Source organism: Mercenaria mercenaria, chromosome 10, assembly GCF_021730395.1.
Source record: "Mercenaria mercenaria strain notata chromosome 10, MADL_Memer_1, whole genome shotgun sequence".
In the NCBI taxonomy this organism is placed as follows: domain Eukaryota; kingdom Metazoa; phylum Mollusca; class Bivalvia; order Venerida; family Veneridae; genus Mercenaria; species Mercenaria mercenaria.
Genome location: NC_069370.1, coordinates 78,835,035 through 78,856,493, shown reverse-complemented (window position 1 = coordinate 78,856,493; position 21,459 = coordinate 78,835,035). Strand labels below are relative to the sequence as shown.

The 21,459-nt window shown below is 36.4% G+C and overlaps 1 protein-coding gene across 2 annotated transcripts in view; it reads right to left on the bottom strand.

Annotated features, from left to right (window-relative positions):
- Positions 1 to 758: 758 nt before the first annotated feature.
- LOC123561192 (long-chain-fatty-acid--CoA ligase 1-like) overlaps positions 759 to 21,459 on the bottom strand; it is a 79,269-nt gene continuing 58,568 nt past the window's right edge. For both annotated transcript variants that reach the window (XM_053516567.1, XM_053516566.1), the window contains exons 16-21: positions 16,210 to 16,326; positions 13,862 to 13,915; positions 11,963 to 12,052; positions 9,374 to 9,475; positions 7,805 to 7,876; positions 759 to 5,847 (exon numbers count right to left, since the gene is read on the bottom strand). In XM_053516567.1, the coding sequence (XP_053372542.1) occupies positions 5,698 to 5,847; positions 7,805 to 7,876; positions 9,374 to 9,475; positions 11,963 to 12,052; positions 13,862 to 13,915; positions 16,210 to 16,326 (585 nt within the window). In that variant the 3' untranslated portion in view covers positions 759 to 5,697. The remainder of the gene's footprint in view (positions 5,848 to 7,804; positions 7,877 to 9,373; positions 9,476 to 11,962; positions 12,053 to 13,861; positions 13,916 to 16,209; positions 16,327 to 21,459) is intronic.

The following is a 21,459-nucleotide window of genomic DNA, read 5'->3' as shown; positions in this document are numbered from 1 at the left end:
ACCATTTAAGAAACTAGATTTCAGAAAGACAAACATATAGTGACCTAGTTTTTTACCCAAAAGACTCAGAAGTTTTGAGACTGGTCTTTAAACTAAAGTTTACAACAATGGACCCAGGTATATGTACATACAGGCTATATATATGGTCCCCAATTTATTTACATGTAAATAATTATCAATGCAATATATATCACTAACAGAAATCTAAGTATAAAAATATCTTTCATTTCAAACATCATACAAAATGTTATACAAAAACACAATGCTGTCTACTAATACACTACAGAATAAAAATCTATAATAAAAAACGAATGTGTGTCATTGGTGCACCTACTTCCAGTCTCTGTACAGATATACATGTATGTTACTTGTTGACAATGCAAGAATAAATAAACTTATTATCAGTGTATGGATACCATTACACATCATCAAGAAACACAAGATAAAAAAACCCTTTTTTTTTGTGAGAGAGAGGAGGTTGTCAGTATTGGGTAGGTGAATCCTAAATGAAAACCTAGATACAAACTTCACATGCTGAACAACATTCCTTTAAAGTTTCCTGACTCCTGGTCATATACTTTTCAAAATATAATTATGATGTGATACAAATTTTCTAAGTCAAGGGACATAACTCTGGTCTTGCTGAGTGAAATTCCAAACAAAACCCCAGCTGCACAACTGTTCAAAGTGGTTTTATAAACCTAGATCAAATATGTTTTGAGATACATGCAACACAAACTTTTAGGTCCTTTTTTTTGACTTTTAAAGGGCCATCACTCTTGTCCTGTTGAGTGAAATCCCAAACAAAACTTCAGGTACACTACTTCATATGATGAACAACAATCCTATACTGTCTCATTATTCTAGGTCAAATACTTTTTAAAAAAACCTGCCACACAAACGTTTTGGCCCTTAATGAATATTTTTTGACTAAGTCAAGGACTATAACTCTGGTCTGGTTAGGTGAAATCCTACACAAAACCCAAGGTGCACAACTGCACATGATGGACAACAATTCTATAATTTTCCTTTCTCTAAGTCAAACATTTTTTGAGATACAGGCAACATAAACTTTTAGGCCCTTTTTGCATATTTTTAAATGTCAAGGGTCGTAACTCTGGTGTTACTGAATGTAATCCCAAACAAAACCCTAGGTGCACAACTTCATAAGAATAAGAATTGAGGTTTCATGACTAGGTCAAATATCTTTTGAGATATGTATGACACAAAGTACCGTATTTTGGTGCGTATAGGTCGCACTTTTCCTAACCATTTTGCTGCCTGAAAAAGTTCCTGCGACCTATACGACAGAACATTGCCAGCAGTTTTTTTTTTTCGGGCCAATTTTCTGACCGTATCTCTCGCAAAATTACGTGCATCTGTTACGAACGAACAAAATGGATAAAAAAATATCAATATCGGCGGCTTTTCAACCAATAGCGATAACTTTCAATTAAATATATCGTAAATAACCCATACAGACTATTAAAATTACGAATGACTTTAAATCAAAGATGTTTTTGCAGTCTGAATTACGTTTGTTTCTACTTTCGTTTTAGTGGACGCCATTGACATGTACACCGGGTTGGATAAAATCCGGACAGATCCGTCCTCCATTCCAAACATTGTTTATACTATAATTCTTAGCGTATTAAAAAACTTGAAAGATAATTTTTTACTTTTGATTTTTAGATAAAAGAAAAAATCCAAAAAGAGATATTTTGTTAATCTTTTTACTCAGAATCAAAAGAACGCGGTTAATTACAGGACATGGAAAGGTGTTATAATTGCTGTGCAAACAATTCACACTTAAACTTGCATGATAACAGAGTGTAAACGCAAACCGTCTGCTGCCAATTAGTGTCAAAAAGCCGCTTTTCTTTGATGTAGTCTGTTACCGATACTACTGTTGGTACGAAACGGTTGGGAACGAAAATAACACTGTCCGATTTCCACCAATCAGGTTCTGATAATAATTCAGTCCGCGGCATCAATATGGCTGCCGCCATAACTTTTGTGCCGGTAAATATTAAATATTGCTGGGGAAAAAAATCCGAAATTTAACTGCGACTAATACGCTAGAAGTTAAATTTTCCGACCATTTCCAGAGCAAAAATTAGATGCGAACTATACATTACTGCGACCTATACACACCAAAATACGGTAAGACAGTCAGACCAGCATTCAAGCAAACATACGGACAAGGATTAATCTAGGTGATCCCAACTAAAATTTGGGTTGTGGGTGGGGGGACACAAAAACATATGTATACAAGGCATGCTGTTGTGTAAATCTAAACTGATTTGGGTAATGTTCAATATAAGTACACTGCAACATGTCATGTATTAATTATTTAACAAAACATGGCAGTTTATTGTTTATGATTTATATGGGTGAACACTGCTATTGTTCAAACAATTGTCTTTCAGGAAATAAAATGCAAGTATTTTCTTGATCTGATGTTTATTCACTTGTATTAAATATAACTTCAATCTGCCAAAATTATCCATACTATTATCCATAATAGTTTATACATCCTTACAAGCAAAATTTATTTAGCCACTTCATGCGCAGCGGCCTTATTTGAAGTGAAACGTGTTTAAGGACATAATGCAGGTAAATATTCCCCACTCTACAGTGTCTATTTAAAACTAATTATACACATTATTACATAATTACTTTGTTACTATCCATATTACATAATTACTTTGTTACTATCCAATATTTTTTTTTATTTCAACCAAATGAAAACATGGCAATTATGACATAAATCAAGTAACACTACAAAAATGAAGACAGATTTCAATCTCATTCTAAGAGTTTTAAAATACTTCAAAATATACCAGTAATGTAAAACATATTCTTTTTAAATACATATTAACCCTAACCCTGCTATATTTCTATAATTGACTGGTCCATCTTTCAACTTGGACAGTACCACTTATTATTCAAAGGGGTTTTCACTGAAAATTTACTGACTGAATAGCGAACTGTGCAGACCATGATCAGACTGCACGGATGTGCAGGCTGATCTTGGTCTACACTGGTCGCAAAGGCAGAATCATCTGCCGCCAGCAGGCTAAGGGTTAAATGCAAAGAAGAGTGTATTTTGCTAAAATACCCAAATACTACAGCTTAGGTTGAGGATCTATCTACAATTTCCTTGAAAAAAAAAAGTATTTTCTAGAATTTCTCCTAAACTTGCAATCACAAGTCATTATTTATGCAAGAGTCACAATTTCTTCTAGGTTATCTAAGGGTGATAATTTTGCAGTAATGGTAACTTCTGCAAGATTTATAATTTTTGTGAGATTCTCTCTGAAAACAAGAGGGCCAAGATGGCCCTAGGTCGCTCACCTGATAAACACACCATAACAGTGTAAACATGTTTGACATAGTGATTTCATGGAAACAAATATTCTGACCAATTTTCATTAAGATTGGATCAAAAATGTGGTCTCTTAAGTGTAAACAAGCATTTTCTTCAATTTGACCTAGTGACCTAGTTTTTGAGCTAAGATGACCTATATTCGAATTTGACCTAGATTTGATCAAGGCAATCATTCTGACTAAATTTCATCAACCTCAATTAAAAAATACAGCCTCTATCCCATACAAAACGTTTTTCTTTGATTTGACCTAGTGACCTAGTTTTCGATCCCAGATGACCCATTTTCAAAATTGGTCTAGATTTCATCAAGGTTATCATTCTGACAAAATTTCATGAAGATCAGTTGAAAAATACAGCCTCTATCGCATACACAAGGGTTTTCTTTGATTTGACCTAGTGACCTATTTTTTAATCCCAGATAAACCATTTTCAAACTCGGCCTAGATTTCATCAAGGTAATCATTCTGACCAAAATTCATGAAGATAAAATGAAAAATACAGGCTCTATCGCATACACAAGGTTTTTCCTTGATTTGACCTAGTGACCTAGTTTTTGACCCTGGGTAACCCATTTTCGAACTTGGCCTAGATTTCATCAAGGTTATCATTCTGACAAAATTTCATGAAGATCAGTTGAAATACAGCCTCTATCGCATACATAAGGGTTTTCTTTGATTTGACCTAGTGACCTACTTTTTAATCCCAGATAACCCATTTTCAATCTCGGCCTAGATTTCATCAAGGTAATCATTCTGACCAAAATTCATGAAGATAAAATGAAAAATACAGCCTCTATCGCATACACAAGGTTTTTCCTTGATTTGACCTAGTGACCTAGTTTTTGACCCCGGGTGACCCATTTTCGAACTTGGCCTAGATTTCATCAAGGTAATCACTCTGACAAAATTTCATGAAGATCAATTGAAAAATACAGCCTCTATCACATACACAAGGTTTTTCCTTGATTTGACCTAGTGACCTAGTTTTTGACCTCAGATAACCCATATTCAAACTCGACCTAGATTTCATCAAGGCAATCACTCTGACCAAATTTCATGAAGATCAATTGAAAAATACATCCTCTATTGCATACACAAGGTTTTTCTTCTATTTGACCTAGTGACCTAGTTTTTGACCCCAGATGTCCCATTTTCGAAATCGGCCTAGATTTTATCAAGGTAATCATTCTGGCTAAATTTCATGAAGATCAGTTGAAAAATACAGCCTCTATTGCATACACAAGGTTTTTCTTTGATTTGACCTAGTGACCTAGTTTTTGACCCCAGATGACCCATTTTCGAACTTGGTCTAAATTTCATCAAGGTAATCATTCTGACCAAAATTCATGAAGATCAATTGAAAAATACAGCCTCTATCGCATACACAAGGTTTTTCCTTGATTTGACCTAGTGACCTAGTTTTTGACCCCAGATGACCCATTTTCGAACTCAGCCTAGATTTCATCAAGGTAATCATTCTGACCAAAATTCATGAAGATCAATTGAAAAATACCGCCTCTATCGCATACACAAGGGTTTTCTTTGAAATGGCCTAGTGACCTAGTTTTTGTCCCGAGATGACCCATTTTTGAACTCGGCCTAGATTTCATCAAGGCAATCATTCTGACCAATATTCATGAAGATCAATTGAAAAATACAGCCTCTAGCGCATACACAAGGTTTTTCTTTGATTTGACCTAGTGACCTAGTTTTTGACCCGAGATGACCCATTTTCGAACTCGGCCTAGATTTCATCAAGGCAATCACTCTGACCAATATTCATGAAGATCAATTGAAAAATTCAGCCTCTATCACATACACAAGGTTTTTCTTTTATTTGACCTAGTGACCTAGTTTTTGACCAGAGATGACCCATTTTCGAACTTGGCCTAGATTTCATCAAGGTTATTATTCTGACCAATATTCATGAAGATTAATTGAAAAATACAGCCTCTATCGCATACACAAGGTTTTTCTTTGATTTGACCTAGTGACCTAGTTTTCGATCCCAGATGACCCATTTTCAAAATTGGTCTAGATTTCATCAAGGTTATCATTCTGACAAAATTTCATGAAGATTAATTGAAAAATACAGCCTCTATCGCATACACAAGCTAAATGTTGACAGACGACAGACGACAGACGACGGACGCCGGACATCGAGCGATCAGAAAAACTCACCTGAGCATTGCTCAGGTGAGCTAAAAAACAGCCGCAGGTAATAATTCCTACAAAACTGATATTTGTTTGCTTAACGTTTCTCCCTAAAAGGCAACCATATGACCTGTTGTTGTTTTCTTTTGTGATCTAACTGGAACTTCCCTGGTGTTTCTTGTATAAAGCGGCAATGTCGTTCTTGAAGAAACTTCGCAGTTGTGGTCGCTTGTTTTTGAACGTGGGTGTTAGCAGTCCATTCTCAACAGAAAATAGTTCTGATCGCACAACAATGTCTTTGGTCTACAAAAATATTCAAAATATGACTTCATCATTTCTGAGCAGGTACACAGAATCAAACTATTGCAATAAAGGGAAAATTGAAACTTATCATAGACCTGTCAGACATATCCCCAAATATTTCAAACTATTCAGAAATTATAATCTTGGGGAACTAGCAACAAGTTTTATATAAGGTGTATAGATGTGTACATTTGCTTGTGGTTGAAGTGAATCTACATGCACCTATTTGCATCATTAAGGATTTTATACTATGCCCTTGACCCAGGTACCTTGTGTTATACTTGCTGAGCAAAAAGACCTACTGGTTGAGCTCACTGACTGATATATTGTGTTCTACTTGCTGAGCTAACAGACTGATACCTTGTGTTCTATTGGTTGAGCTAACAGACTGATATCTGGAGTTCTACTGGTTGAGCTAACTGACTGATATCTGGTGTTTTACAGATTGAGATAACAGACTGATATCTTGTGTTCTATCGGTTGAGCTAACAGACTGATATCTGGGCCCAGTTGTTTGAAACTTTAACAGGCGATTAAGCTAACGGTTGATTAACTTTTAGAGTTATTTTTCGGCATTTCAGTAGACTTTGAAAAACGGAAGTAAGGGGTAAGAATTATGAACAATGAAAACTCTTTACAATAGAATCAAAACATCACACTAGAGTTTCCCACCAAGTCTAGTATTTTGAGTTAAAATTTAACTGGCGATTAGTTTAACAACCGGTTAAAGTTTCGAACAACCGACCCCTGGTGTTCTACTTGCTGAGTTAACAGACCGATACCTTGTGTTCTACTGGTTGAATTAACAGACTGATATCTTGTGTTCTACTGGTTGAGCTTACAGACTGATATCTTGTGTTCTACTGGTTGAGCTAACAGATTGATATCTTGTGTTCTACTGGTTGAGCTTACAGACTGATATCTTGTGTTCTACTGGTTGAGCTAACAGACTGATATCTTGTGTTTTACTGGTTGAGCTAACAGACTGATATCTTGTGTTTTACTGGTTGAGCTAACAGACTGATATCTTGTGTTTTACTGGTTGAGCTAACAGACTGATATCTTGTCTGCTACTGGTTGAGCTAACAGACTGATGTCTGTGCTCTACTTGCTGAGCTAACATACTGATATCTTGTGTTCTACTGGTTGAGCTAACGGACTGGTATCTGGAATTTTACTTGCTGAGCTAACATACTGATATCTTGTGTTCTTCTTGCTGAGCTAACAGACTGATATCTTGTGTTTTACTGGTTGAGCTCACAGATTGATATCTGGTGTTCTACTTGCTGTGCTAAGAGACTGATATTTTGTGTTTTACTAGTTGAGCTAACAGACTGATATCTTGTGTTCTACTAGTTGAGCTAACAGACTGATATCTTGTGTTCTACTGGTTGAGCTAATGGACTAATATCTGGAATTTTACTTGATGAGCTAACATACTGATATCTCGTGTTCTTCTTGCTGAGCTAACAGACTGATGTCTTGTCTGCTACTGGTTGAACTAACAGACTGATATCTGGTGTTCTACTTGCTGTGCTAAGAGACTGATATTTTGTGTTTTACTGGTTGAGCTAACAGACTGATATCTTGTGTTCTACTAGTTGAGCTAACAGACTGATATCTTGTGTTCTACTGATTGAGCTAACAGACTGATATCTTGTGTTCTACTAGTTGAGCTAACAGACTGACATCTTGTGTTCTATTGGTTGAGCTAACAGACTGATATCTTGTGTTCTACTGATTGAGCTAACAGACTGATATCTTGTGTTCTATTGGTTGAGCTTACAGACTGATACCTTGTGTTCTACTAGCTAAGCTGAAAGAGTGAGCTGCCTGTGACAACATATATGTTACACTATGATTGTATAATTTTGATTAAACTACATCATAACACTTACAATGTCTATGTTTTAGGGGAAAAACAAGAACTTTTTATTACTGTAACTTGTATACTTACTAATTCAAATCCTTTGAGCCCGGCTTCTCGTCCAATCTTTTGTATGTCAAGTAATATCATCGTCTTCACACTCTATAACATACAAAAATATGTCTAAACAACAAAACAAATCAGCCTTAATTCCTCCCAGAAGTTATACAATAAGAAAATGACTTCTTGCATATTATTTTCATTTTTTTAAATTATAAGTTTTGCTAACAGCTGGCCAAAAAAATGATTAAATTTTGTTTATTGCAAAATCTTCATTGTTTGTGAAGGACAAATTTTCATATATTTGGTGGCTGCTGGAAATACACAGAAACCATGTTTACTATACATTATATAGAACTATATAGAACTGGTATGTTACTGTGTATATAGAAATACACAGAACTGGAATTTTACTATAATATTATATAGTAACAAGAGCTGTCTGTAAGACAGCGCTCTCCGCTATTCAATGATTTGACATAACAAGAGGGCCATGTAGGCCCTGTATCGCTCACCTGACCTATTGACCTAAAGATCATCAAGAAAGTTTCAATAAGATATGGTCCTAAGTGTGGCCTCTGAAGTGTTAACTAACTTTTCCTTTGATTTGACCTGGTGACCTAGTTTTTGACCCCACATGACCCAGATTCAAACTTAACCTAAAGATCATCAAGATTAACATTCTGACTAAGTTTCATGAAGATACTGTCATAAATGTGGCCTATAGAGTGTTAACAAGTTTTTCCTTTGATTTGACCCAGTGACCTAGCTTTTGACCCCACCTGACCCAGATTTGAACTTGACCTATAGATCATCAAGATTAACATTCTGACCAAGTTTCATTAAGATATGCGGTCAGAATATATTGGTTCAATATAAAATTTTTGCACGCTGTGAGAATTGTGTCGTCTATTCCCTAACTATCTAAAATTATATTTGTTATTGGGTATATCTGATCTGATTATTGATGAAAGGTTGAAGAAAATTTTTATTTAGCAGTTGTTTGCATGCAAATAAAGGAAAAGATATAGTCTTTTCATAAAATTAAGACGATAATTATGAGATCTTAATTTGGAGAAGAAAATTGCAAATTAAGAGTAGTTTCTCAAATATAAGTGGCTGAAAATAAGGTTCTGGTGCTAAAATGAATGTACTTTGTTTTTATGACTATTTTTGTAATGTTTTGCATGTCCTACAATATGTTTTATGATACGCTTGAATGAATGAATGAGAATGAAATGGAATGAATAAATGAATGAATGAAACTTTTTTACAAAGTCTTAGTTGTTTCTTCACATTTGTCATGTACAAACTACATATTGATACGTCTATCATATATAACATTTGTAAATGTCAAGAGTTTTTTATTATTATGCATCACCATCTCCTCTGCAAATGGTCCCGATGACAATTGGCAGAACAAACTTCAATTATTATCATATGTTGGTCAATGTTTGGGTCGTTTGAAACCATGGATAACTTGAGCATTTTGCTCATCCCCATGTGACCTCGAGCGAGCGCTGTTTCACTGTAATACCAAATATAAAAGAAAACACAAAAATATAAAACTGAATTAAAGGGTAAAATACCGGTACTTACTTCACTTTTGCAGAGGTCCTGGAAACTACCTGTGATCTCCTTTGATTTTGCCCAAGCCATCAACACCTCCTCATCGGGTACAATAACTGACATCACATATGGCTGTGTGAAAAATAAAATATACAATAAAAACTTGTCATTAGGGGACACACATTGTTTGGTAATTATTTAAAAACTAAACTCAATCAAATAGAGCTATAATTTTTGTTAAGTTCAGTGCTTCAAAAGGATCTCCTTTAAGAATCCTGTACCACAACAGCAGCCTATAAGTACAGTGCAAAATTTGACTCGATGTTGTAAAGTCACCCTGTACTTTTACCTCGATGTTGTGAAGTCACCCTATACTTTAACTCGATGTTATGAAGTCACAATTGTACTTTGACTCAAGTTGTTAAGTCACCTCTGTACTCTGACTCGATGTTGTAAAGTCACCCTGTACTTTGGCACGATATTGTGAAGTCACCCTGTACTTAACTCAATGTTGTAAAGTACCCTGTACTTTGACTCAATGTTGTAAAGTCACCCTGTACTTTGACACAATGTTGTGAAGTCACCCTGTACTTAACTCAATGTTGTGAAGTCACCCTGTACTTTGACTCAATGTTGTGAAGTCACCCTGTACTTTAACTCGATGTTGTTATTATTTCAGAATCTGAGATCATCAAACTCCATTTAATATTCTATCATAACAAAATTCCACTTAATCCTGTGCTGTGGGAGTGGGGTGGGGGCTCAATGGGTGCACTTCTTTGATAAAACCTCTGTGAAGGAAACAAGCTTGTTTTGCTATGCTTCTGAAGGTTACATTCTATATTTATGAAGGATCATATAGATTTATTATATAAAGCTGATATCTGATATTATATTTTATATACAGTCAAACTTGTCAAATATATCCACAAAAGCCACTACAGTGCTATACAAGGCAGTCTGAAAGACAGCTAAATCCCCTGCCCCTGTTATGGATAGTGAAAGGATAAACCTTTGACCTTGAGTTGTGACCTTGACCTTGAACTGACATGGCTGACTCATGAATTCTGCACATTGTCTTGATGTGGTGATCATTTGACCCAAGTTTCATGAAACTCCTTCAAGGGGTTTAGGAGATACAGAACTCAAACCTTTGACCTTGAGTTGTGACCTTGACCTTGAGTTGACTTATGAGTTCTTGAAGAGGTGATCATTTGACCCAAGTTTGATGAAAATCCTTCCAGGGGTTTAGGAGATAGAGTGGACACAAAATGTAAGGCTCAAACATTTGACCCTAAGTTGTGACCTTGACCTTGAGCCGGCATGGCTGATTCATGGATTCTGCACATCATCTTGGACAGGTAGTCATTTGACCCAGGTTTCATATGAATCCTTCATGGGAATTAAGAGATACAGGGCGGACAAAAAATGGAAGGCTCAAACATTTGACCCTAAGTTGTGACCTTGACCTTGAGCCGGCATGGCTGATTCATGGATTCTGCACATCATCTTGGACAGGTAGTCATTTGACCCAGGTTTCATATGAATCCTTCATGGGAATTAAGAGATACAGGGCGGACAAAAAATGGAAGGCTCAAACCTTTGACCCAGAGTTGTGGCCTTGACCTTGACCCAACATGGCTGACTCATGAGTTCTGCACATCACCTTGATGAGGTGATCATTTGACCAAAGTTTGATGAAAATCCTTCAAGGGGTTTAGGAGATACAGAGCGGACACAAAATCGAAGGCTCAAACCTTTCACCCTAAGTTGTGACCTTGACCTTAAGCCGCCATGGCTGACTCATGGGTTCTGCACATCATCTTGATAAGGTGATCATTTGACCCAAGTTTTATGAAAGTCCTTCAAGGGGTTTAGGAGATATAGAGCAGACACGAAATGGAAGGCTAAAACCTTTGATCTTGAATTGTGACCTTGACCATGAGCCGACATGGCTGATTCATGAGTTCTGCACATTGTCTTGATAAGGTGATCATTTGACCCAAGTTTCATGAAAATCCTTCAAGGGGTTTAGGAGATATGGCGCGGACACGAAAGTGTTACGGACGGACAGATGGAGACCATTCCTATAACCCCCCACCACTTGTTAAAAAGCTGCTCAATGGCATATGCATCCATAGGAAACTATTGCCACCATTTCAAGAATATGCAACATAAACTTTTAAGCACTTCCATTGTGTGTTACACTAAGTCAAGGTCCATAACTTTGATCTCCCTTAGTGAAATCCCAAACCGAACACCAAGCGCACAACTTCACACGCTGTATAACAATTCTCCTATTATTTATGAATCTCGGTCAAATACTTTTCCCTAAATGCATATTTAGTCTTTAAGTCAAGGGCCATAACTCTAGTCTTGCAGAATGAAATCCAATACAAAATTAAGATGCACAAATTCACATGCTGAGTGATATTTGTATAACGTTTCATAATCCTAGGTCTAACACTTTTTGAGATACATGCAACACAAACATGTAGTCCCTTTTTATGCATCAGCTCTGGCTGTGTTTTTTCTTTACAAGCAGGACTGATTGTACAACTTGTTTTTACATTTTGATATCCACTGTTGGCTCCTTTAAATAAATGCAATATTTCTCACCTGAAGACTATCTCCTTCAACAAATGCCTGTGCCACAAATGAGCTTCTAATATACACCAGTTCCACTTTTTCTGGGGCAACATATTCTCCCTGAAAAACAGAAAGTAAACCATTATACACCAGCTCTCTTTTTCCGGTGAAACATTTTCTGCATGAAATACAGAATGTTTCTCTGGGGAATTATATTCCCCTTGAAATACAACCAGAATGTTTCTCTGGGGAAATATATTCCCCTTGAAACACAACCAGAATGTTTCTCTGGGGAAATATATTCCCCTTGAAATACAACATGTAAAGCATATATCCACCAGCTCCACTTTCTGTTGGGCAATAGAGCGGATGCAGTGGTCCACTGGTAACACTGTTTGACTTAGAAACCAGAGGTCGTGAGTTCTAGACCCCACTCCTCCAACTAAAAATTACTAACATCGGGATAAGAGTCCCATGTATGGGTGCTTTACAACTGACATGCTAAAGAACAGGGAAGCTTCTGGAATAGTATCTTATGTATCATGCACTATCCTCCCACTAACAGTCTTCTGGAGGAGTTGCCCATATGGGTAACTAGTGGCAACTATAAATAAGCTTACATACAAACAAACACAAACTGCACCAACATATTCTCCTTGAAATATACATTTAGCATGTAAAGCATATATACATAAGCTCCACTTCCTCCATCAGTCTTTCCCTGCAATAATTCAAAATGTAAAAGCATATATACACAAGCTCCACTTCCTCTGAGGCAACATATTCTCCCTGCAGTACAGAATGTAAACCATATACACACCAGCTCCACTTTATCTTGGACAACATATTCTACATATAATACAGAATGTAAAGCATATTAATGGCAATCAAGTGGAATGATCATTTTAACAAACTTGAAAAGCCCATGCAAGGACACTTTTGCTCAAGTTTAATGGTTATGTATCAAGCAAATCATTAGAACAGTTTTTTTTCCAGGAAAAAAATGTTGATGATGAAAAGGATACCTCAGCACCCACACATACTACACTATATAGTGCACTAATACTCACAATGAACTCATGGCTCAGGAAATGCCCCCTTTCTCTTTTAAACATGACATCACAGATAAATGAATGCATACTGGAAACTTACACATGTCAAATTTCATCCTAGATTCACTGTTATAAAGAGTTTGGATACCAGTTTAAATATGCAGCTTTGCCATTGGTCAATTTAAATATGCAGCTTTGCCATTGCTCAATTTATATATGCAACTTTGCCATTGCTCAATTTAAATATGCAGCTTTGCCATTGGTAAATTTAAATATGCAACTTTGCCATTGGTCAATTTAAATATGCAACTTTGCCATTGCTCAAGTTAAATATGCAGCTTTGCCACTAGTCAATTTAAATATCATGCTCAGAATCAGCCAATCAGATGAAGGAGGTTTAAGACTGGTCATCAAACCACAGATCCTTGTCACAACTACAGTTTAAACTCACTAGTTGTTGGCATCTGACAGTGTTAAAATTCCTATTAATCTCAAATCGTAACTATTAACTGTGATCCCAACATTACATATTACCTTCTCTTTGAGCTATCAAGTTATCAGCTTTAAGTATTTTTATATTACAAGAACATAAATTATATTCAGATCACCATATGTATTGCCCACTGACATTTTTTGTAATGCACATTGAAAGTTATCTGCATTACCTGTTGCAAATAGTATTGTCCATTATCTACTATTCCTATAATATAATTATTGTCATCCCAGTGCAAAGAAAAGATAACTGCTTCTTTATGTCAATGTTGTTATTAACTTTGTGTGCTTAGTTTACAATATCCTAGGGACCTATTTGAACAAATACTGACTCTAAACTGATATAATGCAAAGGGAAAGGACTGGTTATTATAAAATACTATACCTGTGAGAGCTTGAAAAGATTTTTCTTTCTGTCAATAATTTTAAGAGTTCCATTCTGAAAAACACATAAAGAAATAACTGAGACTGGTTTAATTTGAATTCATTTACTACTCTTATGAAATTTTCTCACTCTTTGACATATGTAAAAACAAGAGCTGTCTCCATAGGATGACATATGCCCCCGATGGCACTTTGAATGAGTAGTTATGGCCGATGTTAGAGTTTAGGACCATTGACCTACGGAGCTGGGTCTTGCGCGCGACACGTCGTCTTACTGTGCCACACATTCATGCGTAGTTATTTTAAAATCCATGCATGAATGACAAAGATATGGACCGGACACGCCCATCAATGCACTATCATGAAAAATGACCTTTAACGTCTAAGTGTGACCTTGACCTTTGAGCTACAGACCTGGGTCTTGCGCGCGAAACGTTGTCTTACTGTGGTACACATTCATGCCAAGTTATTTGAAAATCCATCCATCGATGACAAAGATATGGACCGGACACGCCCATAAATGCACTATCCTTTAATGTCTAAGTGTGACCTTGACCTTTGAGCTACGGACCTGGGTCTTGCGCGCGACACGTCGTCTTACTGTGGTACACATTCATGCCAAGTTATTTGAAAATCCATCCATCGATGACAAAGATATGGACCGGACACGCCCATCAATGCACTATCCTTTAATGTCTAAGTGTGACCTTGACCTTTGAGCTACGGACCTGGGTCTTGCGCGCGACACGTCGTCTTACTGTGGTACACATTCATGCCAAGTTATTTGAAAATCCATCCATCGATGACAAAGATATGGACCGGACACGACACCATTCAAGACAGACCTGAAGACTGAAGTAGACCTGACCGTTTAAACTAGATGGTCTTGGGGCAAACAATGAATTCTGTGGTTCACTAGCCAAGTTTTTGTAGGAAACATACTCTGACTATGAATTATGGTCAAAAATGCGAAGACAAACACAGTGACAGCACGGAAAGTAAGACTTTCAGAAATGTGTTTCTCACCTAAACCCATGATAGGCGCAGGTTTTAAACATGTTCTTGTTTGAATGATAAAATTGCCAATATTGTTTTTGTTCTTCTGTAGAAAAAAAATGCTATTTTTGTTTTAGTTCCGAGAACAAATTTGCAATTTAAGTTTTAGTTCTGTTGACAAAATTGCCATTTTTGTTTATTTATAGTTCTGTTAACAAATTGCCATTACATGTTCTGTAGACAATATGTCCTGTAGACAAGATTGCCATTTTTGTGTTTGTTCCATAAATGAAACTGCCATTTTTTTTTAGTTTTGTCGAAAAAATCATTATTTTTGTTTTTAAGTTCCATAGACAAAATTTTTTGTTGTTGCTTTTTTGTTGTTCAGTAAACAAAACATTCTTGCATACTAGATGGTTACTTGGTGGCACCTATAGCACATTTCACCAATATTTTCAGTTTATTTTATTACATGTAAAAGGTATCAGCCAATCAGTCATCTTTCAAGACATATCTTTCAGAACCAATGAACACTGTCAGTGAAATCATGGCCGTGTCCCTTTCCGTACTGACAACAAATTACCAGGAATGATTTTATTTCTAAATGTTAATTTCTAAATATTCATCAAAGTTGGACATTTTTACTCATTTTTACTTTGTATCATTTTTGTTAATTGTTTGCAAGTATTTAACTTAGATGTTGCTTGAATTTTCAACTTGGCAGACAAAATATAGGGAAGGGAAACATTCATTGGCTTATACCTTTTAAAGTAGTCATTATGAGTGTGCATGCTCACCAAATAAACAAAAAAAAGAAATCGGAGATTAGAAAGAAATCAGGGATTATGACCAACTTCTGACAGATGATAATGTAAACAAAACTGCCTTTTTCTGTTTTAGTTCTGAAGGCAAAATTGCCATTCTATGTTCTGCAGACAAAACTGCAATTTTTGTTTTTGTTTTGCAGATAGATCATTGCTATTTTTGCTTTTTAGTGTTCTGTTGATAGAATTGCCATTGTTTGATGTTCAATGTGCATGTAAAATACTTAATAAGCAAGAATTTCAAAAAAATGACCTATCAAAAGAACCAAGTTCAAAACAAATTCAATGCAGGATACACAAAATATTTGTCAAACTTTGAGTTCCCAATACAAACAAAACTGACCTGATGATTGGCACCAAGTTCAAAATCAATTATATGCAGACTATACAAAATGTATTAGTCAAAAATTTAAAAAGTTGTTTATAAAAACAAAGTGATAACCTTATTTTATAGACAACACATTATTAATCAGACTGTCTGTGTACAGATTAACCAACATGGAAAGTCTGATGAATTTTCAACACTTACAGGTAACCATTGCCCAATGTCGCCTGTGTGCAGCCAGCCATCTTTGTCAAATGTTTCTGCAGTTTTCACAGGATCTTTGTAGTACCCGCTGGAAATGGTGACTCCTTTAGCACAGACCTATTGACATATGAAAAGCGTATTAGAATAATAATCTATATAATAACTGCATTACATTTGTAAAACATCCATTGCAAAGCTGGCCTAACTATTGGTTGTATCAGCCTGTAGATTGTCCCAATAGTTTCCAATCATTTATTAAAGCAACACTGTGTGACAAAGACTATCAGGCTAGTTATCAAACCTGGTCAAGATAATAAAATTATGCACAATAACATACTGACTAATTCTGATGAACACTGGACAGGAACTGCTGAAGTTATTAAGCGAACACTGTCAAGTTTTGCAATTTTAAGTAATTCAAGGGCAACAACAAGAGTGACTAAGAGTATCTGGCTGGTTAATGAATTTGCCTGATATATTATGCCCATGATTAATCATTGTGACCAAGCTTGGTGAACACTGGATAAAAACTACTAAAGAGCAGACTGTCAATTTTCGCAATTTTAAGTAATTCATGGGCCAGAACTGCAGAGCCACTAGGAAAATCCAGATGGTTATCACACCTGGCTGACCTGTTATGTCTGACACATCACATAGTGATACAATTTATGTAAAGATCACATTCCCTCAGAGGACTCAGACTGAAAATAAATCTCGATATAAAATCTTGACAAACAGACACCATTTACAACTGCCATACAGAAAACATCACTAAGAGAAAACCAAATATTGTTAACAATTCATTTGGTTGGAAAATAAGAGAAAACAAGGAGCTGCGTTCAATAAACGCTTGATGCCCCCAGTGGCATCCTTGTCGATAGATTCTGCACCTATGTCCAAAACGAGGTCAAGGTCAAGGTCGAACTGAGGTCAGGTGATGTTTGAAGATGAGGAATGGTCACAGTTTACATCTGTATTAGTATCAATTCATTCTTGTAAGGGGTATTGATGCTAGACGAAACGGTCCCATTTGGTTAACCAAGTGATGGCCCATATAAAGCAACCCAAGTCCAAAATGAGGTCAAGGTCAAAGTCAAACTGAGGTCAAGTGATGTCTAAAGATGAGGAATGGTCACAGGTTATATATGCATTAGTATCAAGTCATTCTAGTAAGGGGTATTGATGCTAGACGAAACGGTCCCATTTGGTTAACCTTGTACGGACAGACGGACGAACGAACGGACGGACAGGACAGGACAATCACTATATGCCTCCTGCATCAGTAGATGCTGGGGGCATAAAAATGTGATGAAATACTTCATCATATCAATGGGATATAGTTCTAGAAAACACATCAACTTTTTTTTTTCAGTTGGATACATATGCAAAATCAGCTTGTAAAGTTGAATATTTATAGACGTTATTTAAGGTATTTTAGCATGTTTGGATAATATTTTTCTCTACAATGTAGAATCTGATTAAACTATGACTTTTCAAAACTTGAGAATATACTTAGAAAGTCGACAAATAAAAAAGAGAAGTTGTATGCCTAAATTTTTGCTACAAAGATTTTAAAAAATTGAACCTTACACAAGTTTTCATAATGGGCCTCTTTTGCAAAATCACAATTTTGATAACATTTTTGCAAATAGAAATTATTTTACAATGTAAATTTTAATGAAGCTTCTCATAACTTTAAATAAACCGTTGGTCTATAATATGGCAAACAGGTGAATAGGTCCGTGTAATTGTATTTGAGATATTTGCCCACGATTAAAGAAATCCGCACATTACATGCTAATTTTAAGACAATAATATGGAATTAGTTAACGTGTCACATTTAATTGTAAGAATGATGGTAACACTGCTGTTTTAACCAATTTACTCATGGGTTGCCATTATTCAATAAAACAATTTTTCATTTTCGTATACCAAGTTCAGGCTTTATTCTACATCATCCAGTTAAATGATGTTGCCCCATTACTTCTGCTTAAATGAACAAGCAGAACAACCCTTAATATCCGTGCATGGATGAAAAAGTTACAGACTGGACATGATAAGTGACTTAAAATATTTGACCTCTAATAAGACCTTGATGTTTCAGCTAGGGCTTTTGGTGTTGCACATGACATATTAACAAATTATGACGAAACTTTGTGTCAAGTAATATTAAATCCCTTGATGGATAGCAGAATTTTTTAGCAGACAAGCAAAACAAACCTGTTACCTTAACATCTAAGAATGACCTTTGACCTACAAGGGTGAAAGTATAGAATATTGAAAATCCTGAAAAATTTGCTGGGGGCTTGGGGGCCGCTAGGGCCCCCGGTGGGTCCAGGGCAAAGCCGTGGTAGGGGGGCCAGGGGGGCGAAGGCCCCCGGAAGCTTCTGAGAATTAGTGATTTTGAACGCTTAGAACAGCCCTATTCTACTCTTATATGTGTGCCAAAAATTTACTTATTATATTGCACAAAATGCATGATTTTCAGTTAACAGTAACTTTTCTAAGTCAAGGACTTGTTTCAACAATATACCCTCAACATATTTTTGTAAGATTCAGACTGAAACTACCTGAAAATTCTAGCAACATTTTGTGTTTTTTCATGACACCATATTTTAATGTTCTGGCACATTCACAAAATGCAGACCCTGCAATATCCGGTTTTCGTAGCCAAAGACCCCATCGATCACCATCAGTGTCACATTCAGATAGCCAAGCCCATCTCCATTTGTTACCATGTTTGCTTTCTAAGTCCTAAGTATTGTACGCTGGCGGTAAAAACATTATTTTTCAGGCACTATCCCGTGCAGCCCTAATTACGGCGTGTTAATCCCCGAAAGAAATCTTGATCTTCCTCCTGTTCCTCGTAGAAAGATTGATACTTTGGAGATAAAAAGCGTGCAAACCGTAGAAATCAAGACATGCGTGTGCAAGTCCGTGCAAACTTTGACGCGGCAACTTTTAGGCGCACGTGAAAGTCATGAAAAACGTGAGCGAATAGTTATATAAACGGTCGTCTAAAATGATGTTTTAAAACAAACAGTTGAAGTAAATTTCGGTACGTAACAGGATCGAGTAATCATCACTGCAATATTTTTTTATTAAAGTGACTTTTCCGTGGTTGACGCTTGTTTTATAATTGGAACTCTTTACAAGGTGTGTATAATAAAATCCAGACATCACGGAAGTTGCCAAAAATGGCCGGACATTCGGTCCTGCACTGCCGGGACGAACATTAAATATAGAACAAACAGGAATCTTGCTTCCTTTTATCAGTATGCAGCTGTTAATTATTTTTCTTGTATCCTATCTGATCTAGATTGCCTTGGATTCGAAAATCCCGGAAAATAATTATCATCAACCCACCCCTGTTCAAAGCGGAAAAAAACATTAACAATTATCGGTAAATATTCTGTTGATAAAATAAGTACTGGCCTTGTTTTCGTCATCAGTTAAAACCCCTTAAAGAACTAAAAGAAGTGTGTCGGTATCATGGCATCTGAAGTGGAGATCAAAGTTGCCCGAGATTGTCATGGCATTACGTCATGTTTTCGCGCCATGTGACACATCACTGTCTGATCGTACCGCCTCGGTTCTTTAAAACAGTAAAAAAAGTATCTTCTTTAATTTTTTTTAAAAGCGAATGTGCAATATCCCGTATAAACTGACAGGTAAATGTGTCAAACGATAAGTGACCTATTTGCCCTAATTTTTTTTTACATTATTGTTTGAGAAGAATATCTCACATAGTGTCGTGTCAAAAATACATCTACAAATATTCATTTACTTATCAAACTTATTTAAAACCACAGCGACATCATACTGCTTTATTTTAAAACCATATTTCTATTTACGTTCACGAGGTCACGTAACCTATTCTGCCGCATTACACAGAAATCTGTTTGCCTGTATTGAAATAGCTGCCGCTTTTTTATTATTTAAGATTTTTTAATTCTGTTTTTTGTACTTTCTTGTCAAAAGTCTGAATTTTATGACCATAGAATGTAGTATTTATTTACTTTTAGAAATAAATAAATATTTAAGATGGCGCTGTTTGAAATTTTACAAATAAATGTATGAAAATTCGATCGTTTTTATAGACTTTTGCCTACATTTCTGTCGATATCTTATTAAAATCGTTATAGAATTCAAACTGTATTACTTCTCAAGTGGTGTTGAAAATTTGAAGCGATTATATTAAAAAATGAATGCACTGCGCGCGTTTTTGTGTACGTGTCGATAAACAAAAGTAACGGCGATCTAGCCTAAATTAGATATTATTATTACGATTGGTCGCACGTGTTCGTGGAATGGAAAATTACTGGTATGACGTTTTGATATCTTTACGATTCGCGGGTAAATTCCAGTCAATCCAGGTTAGTTTTAGGGATGTAATTTCTGCATTTGGTAAAGTTACGAGGTAAAATCCACGCGTCCGATCGGATGAGCATACAGAGAGGTCCACTCGTCCCTATCCAGACTTTAACCCATCAATACTCGTATAAGACATAACTCGCAATATACGAGGCGGCTACATGTCCGTGGTGTTTGAAGATAAAATTGCATGCAAGAAATCGAGAAATGCATGCTGCAGACAAAAGTCCGTGCAAATTCTGACGCGCGGGAAGTTTTCGGCGCATGTAAAATTTATGAAAAACGTAACAGTTGTTTTCATTGAAGTACAGCGCCTATGCGGGCCAATCAAAATTGTCGTTACATATTGACAATATGCGAGATGCGCTGCAAACGGCAAATGTGATAAACAGAGTCGATTGTGTTTGTCGCCGATCGACTGATTTTATAAGCTTTGTTGATTGATGACACAATACCAACCACCCCCCTCCCCCGAATTTCGACCCGGATTTAGACGATTTGGAAAAACGATCCCGGCCGAGATGGAAAATCCGGAACTTCCGGAGTATTCCGGAAAACTTTCACCCATGGACCTAGGGGTTATTTGAGTCGCATATGATACATCACCTCATTACTAGGAACATTTGTTTTGTTTTGTTGGGCTTAACGTCGCACCAACACAATTATAGATCATATGGCGACTTTCCAGCTTTGATGGTGGAGGAAGGCCCCTCCATGCATTATTTCATCATGAGGGCACCTGGGTAGAACCACTGACCTTCCGTAAGCCAGTTGGATGGCTTCCTCAAATGAAGAATTCAAAGCCCCGAGTGAGGCTCGAACCCTCATCGGTGAGGGGCAAGTGATTTGAAGTCGGCGACATAACCACTTGGCCAC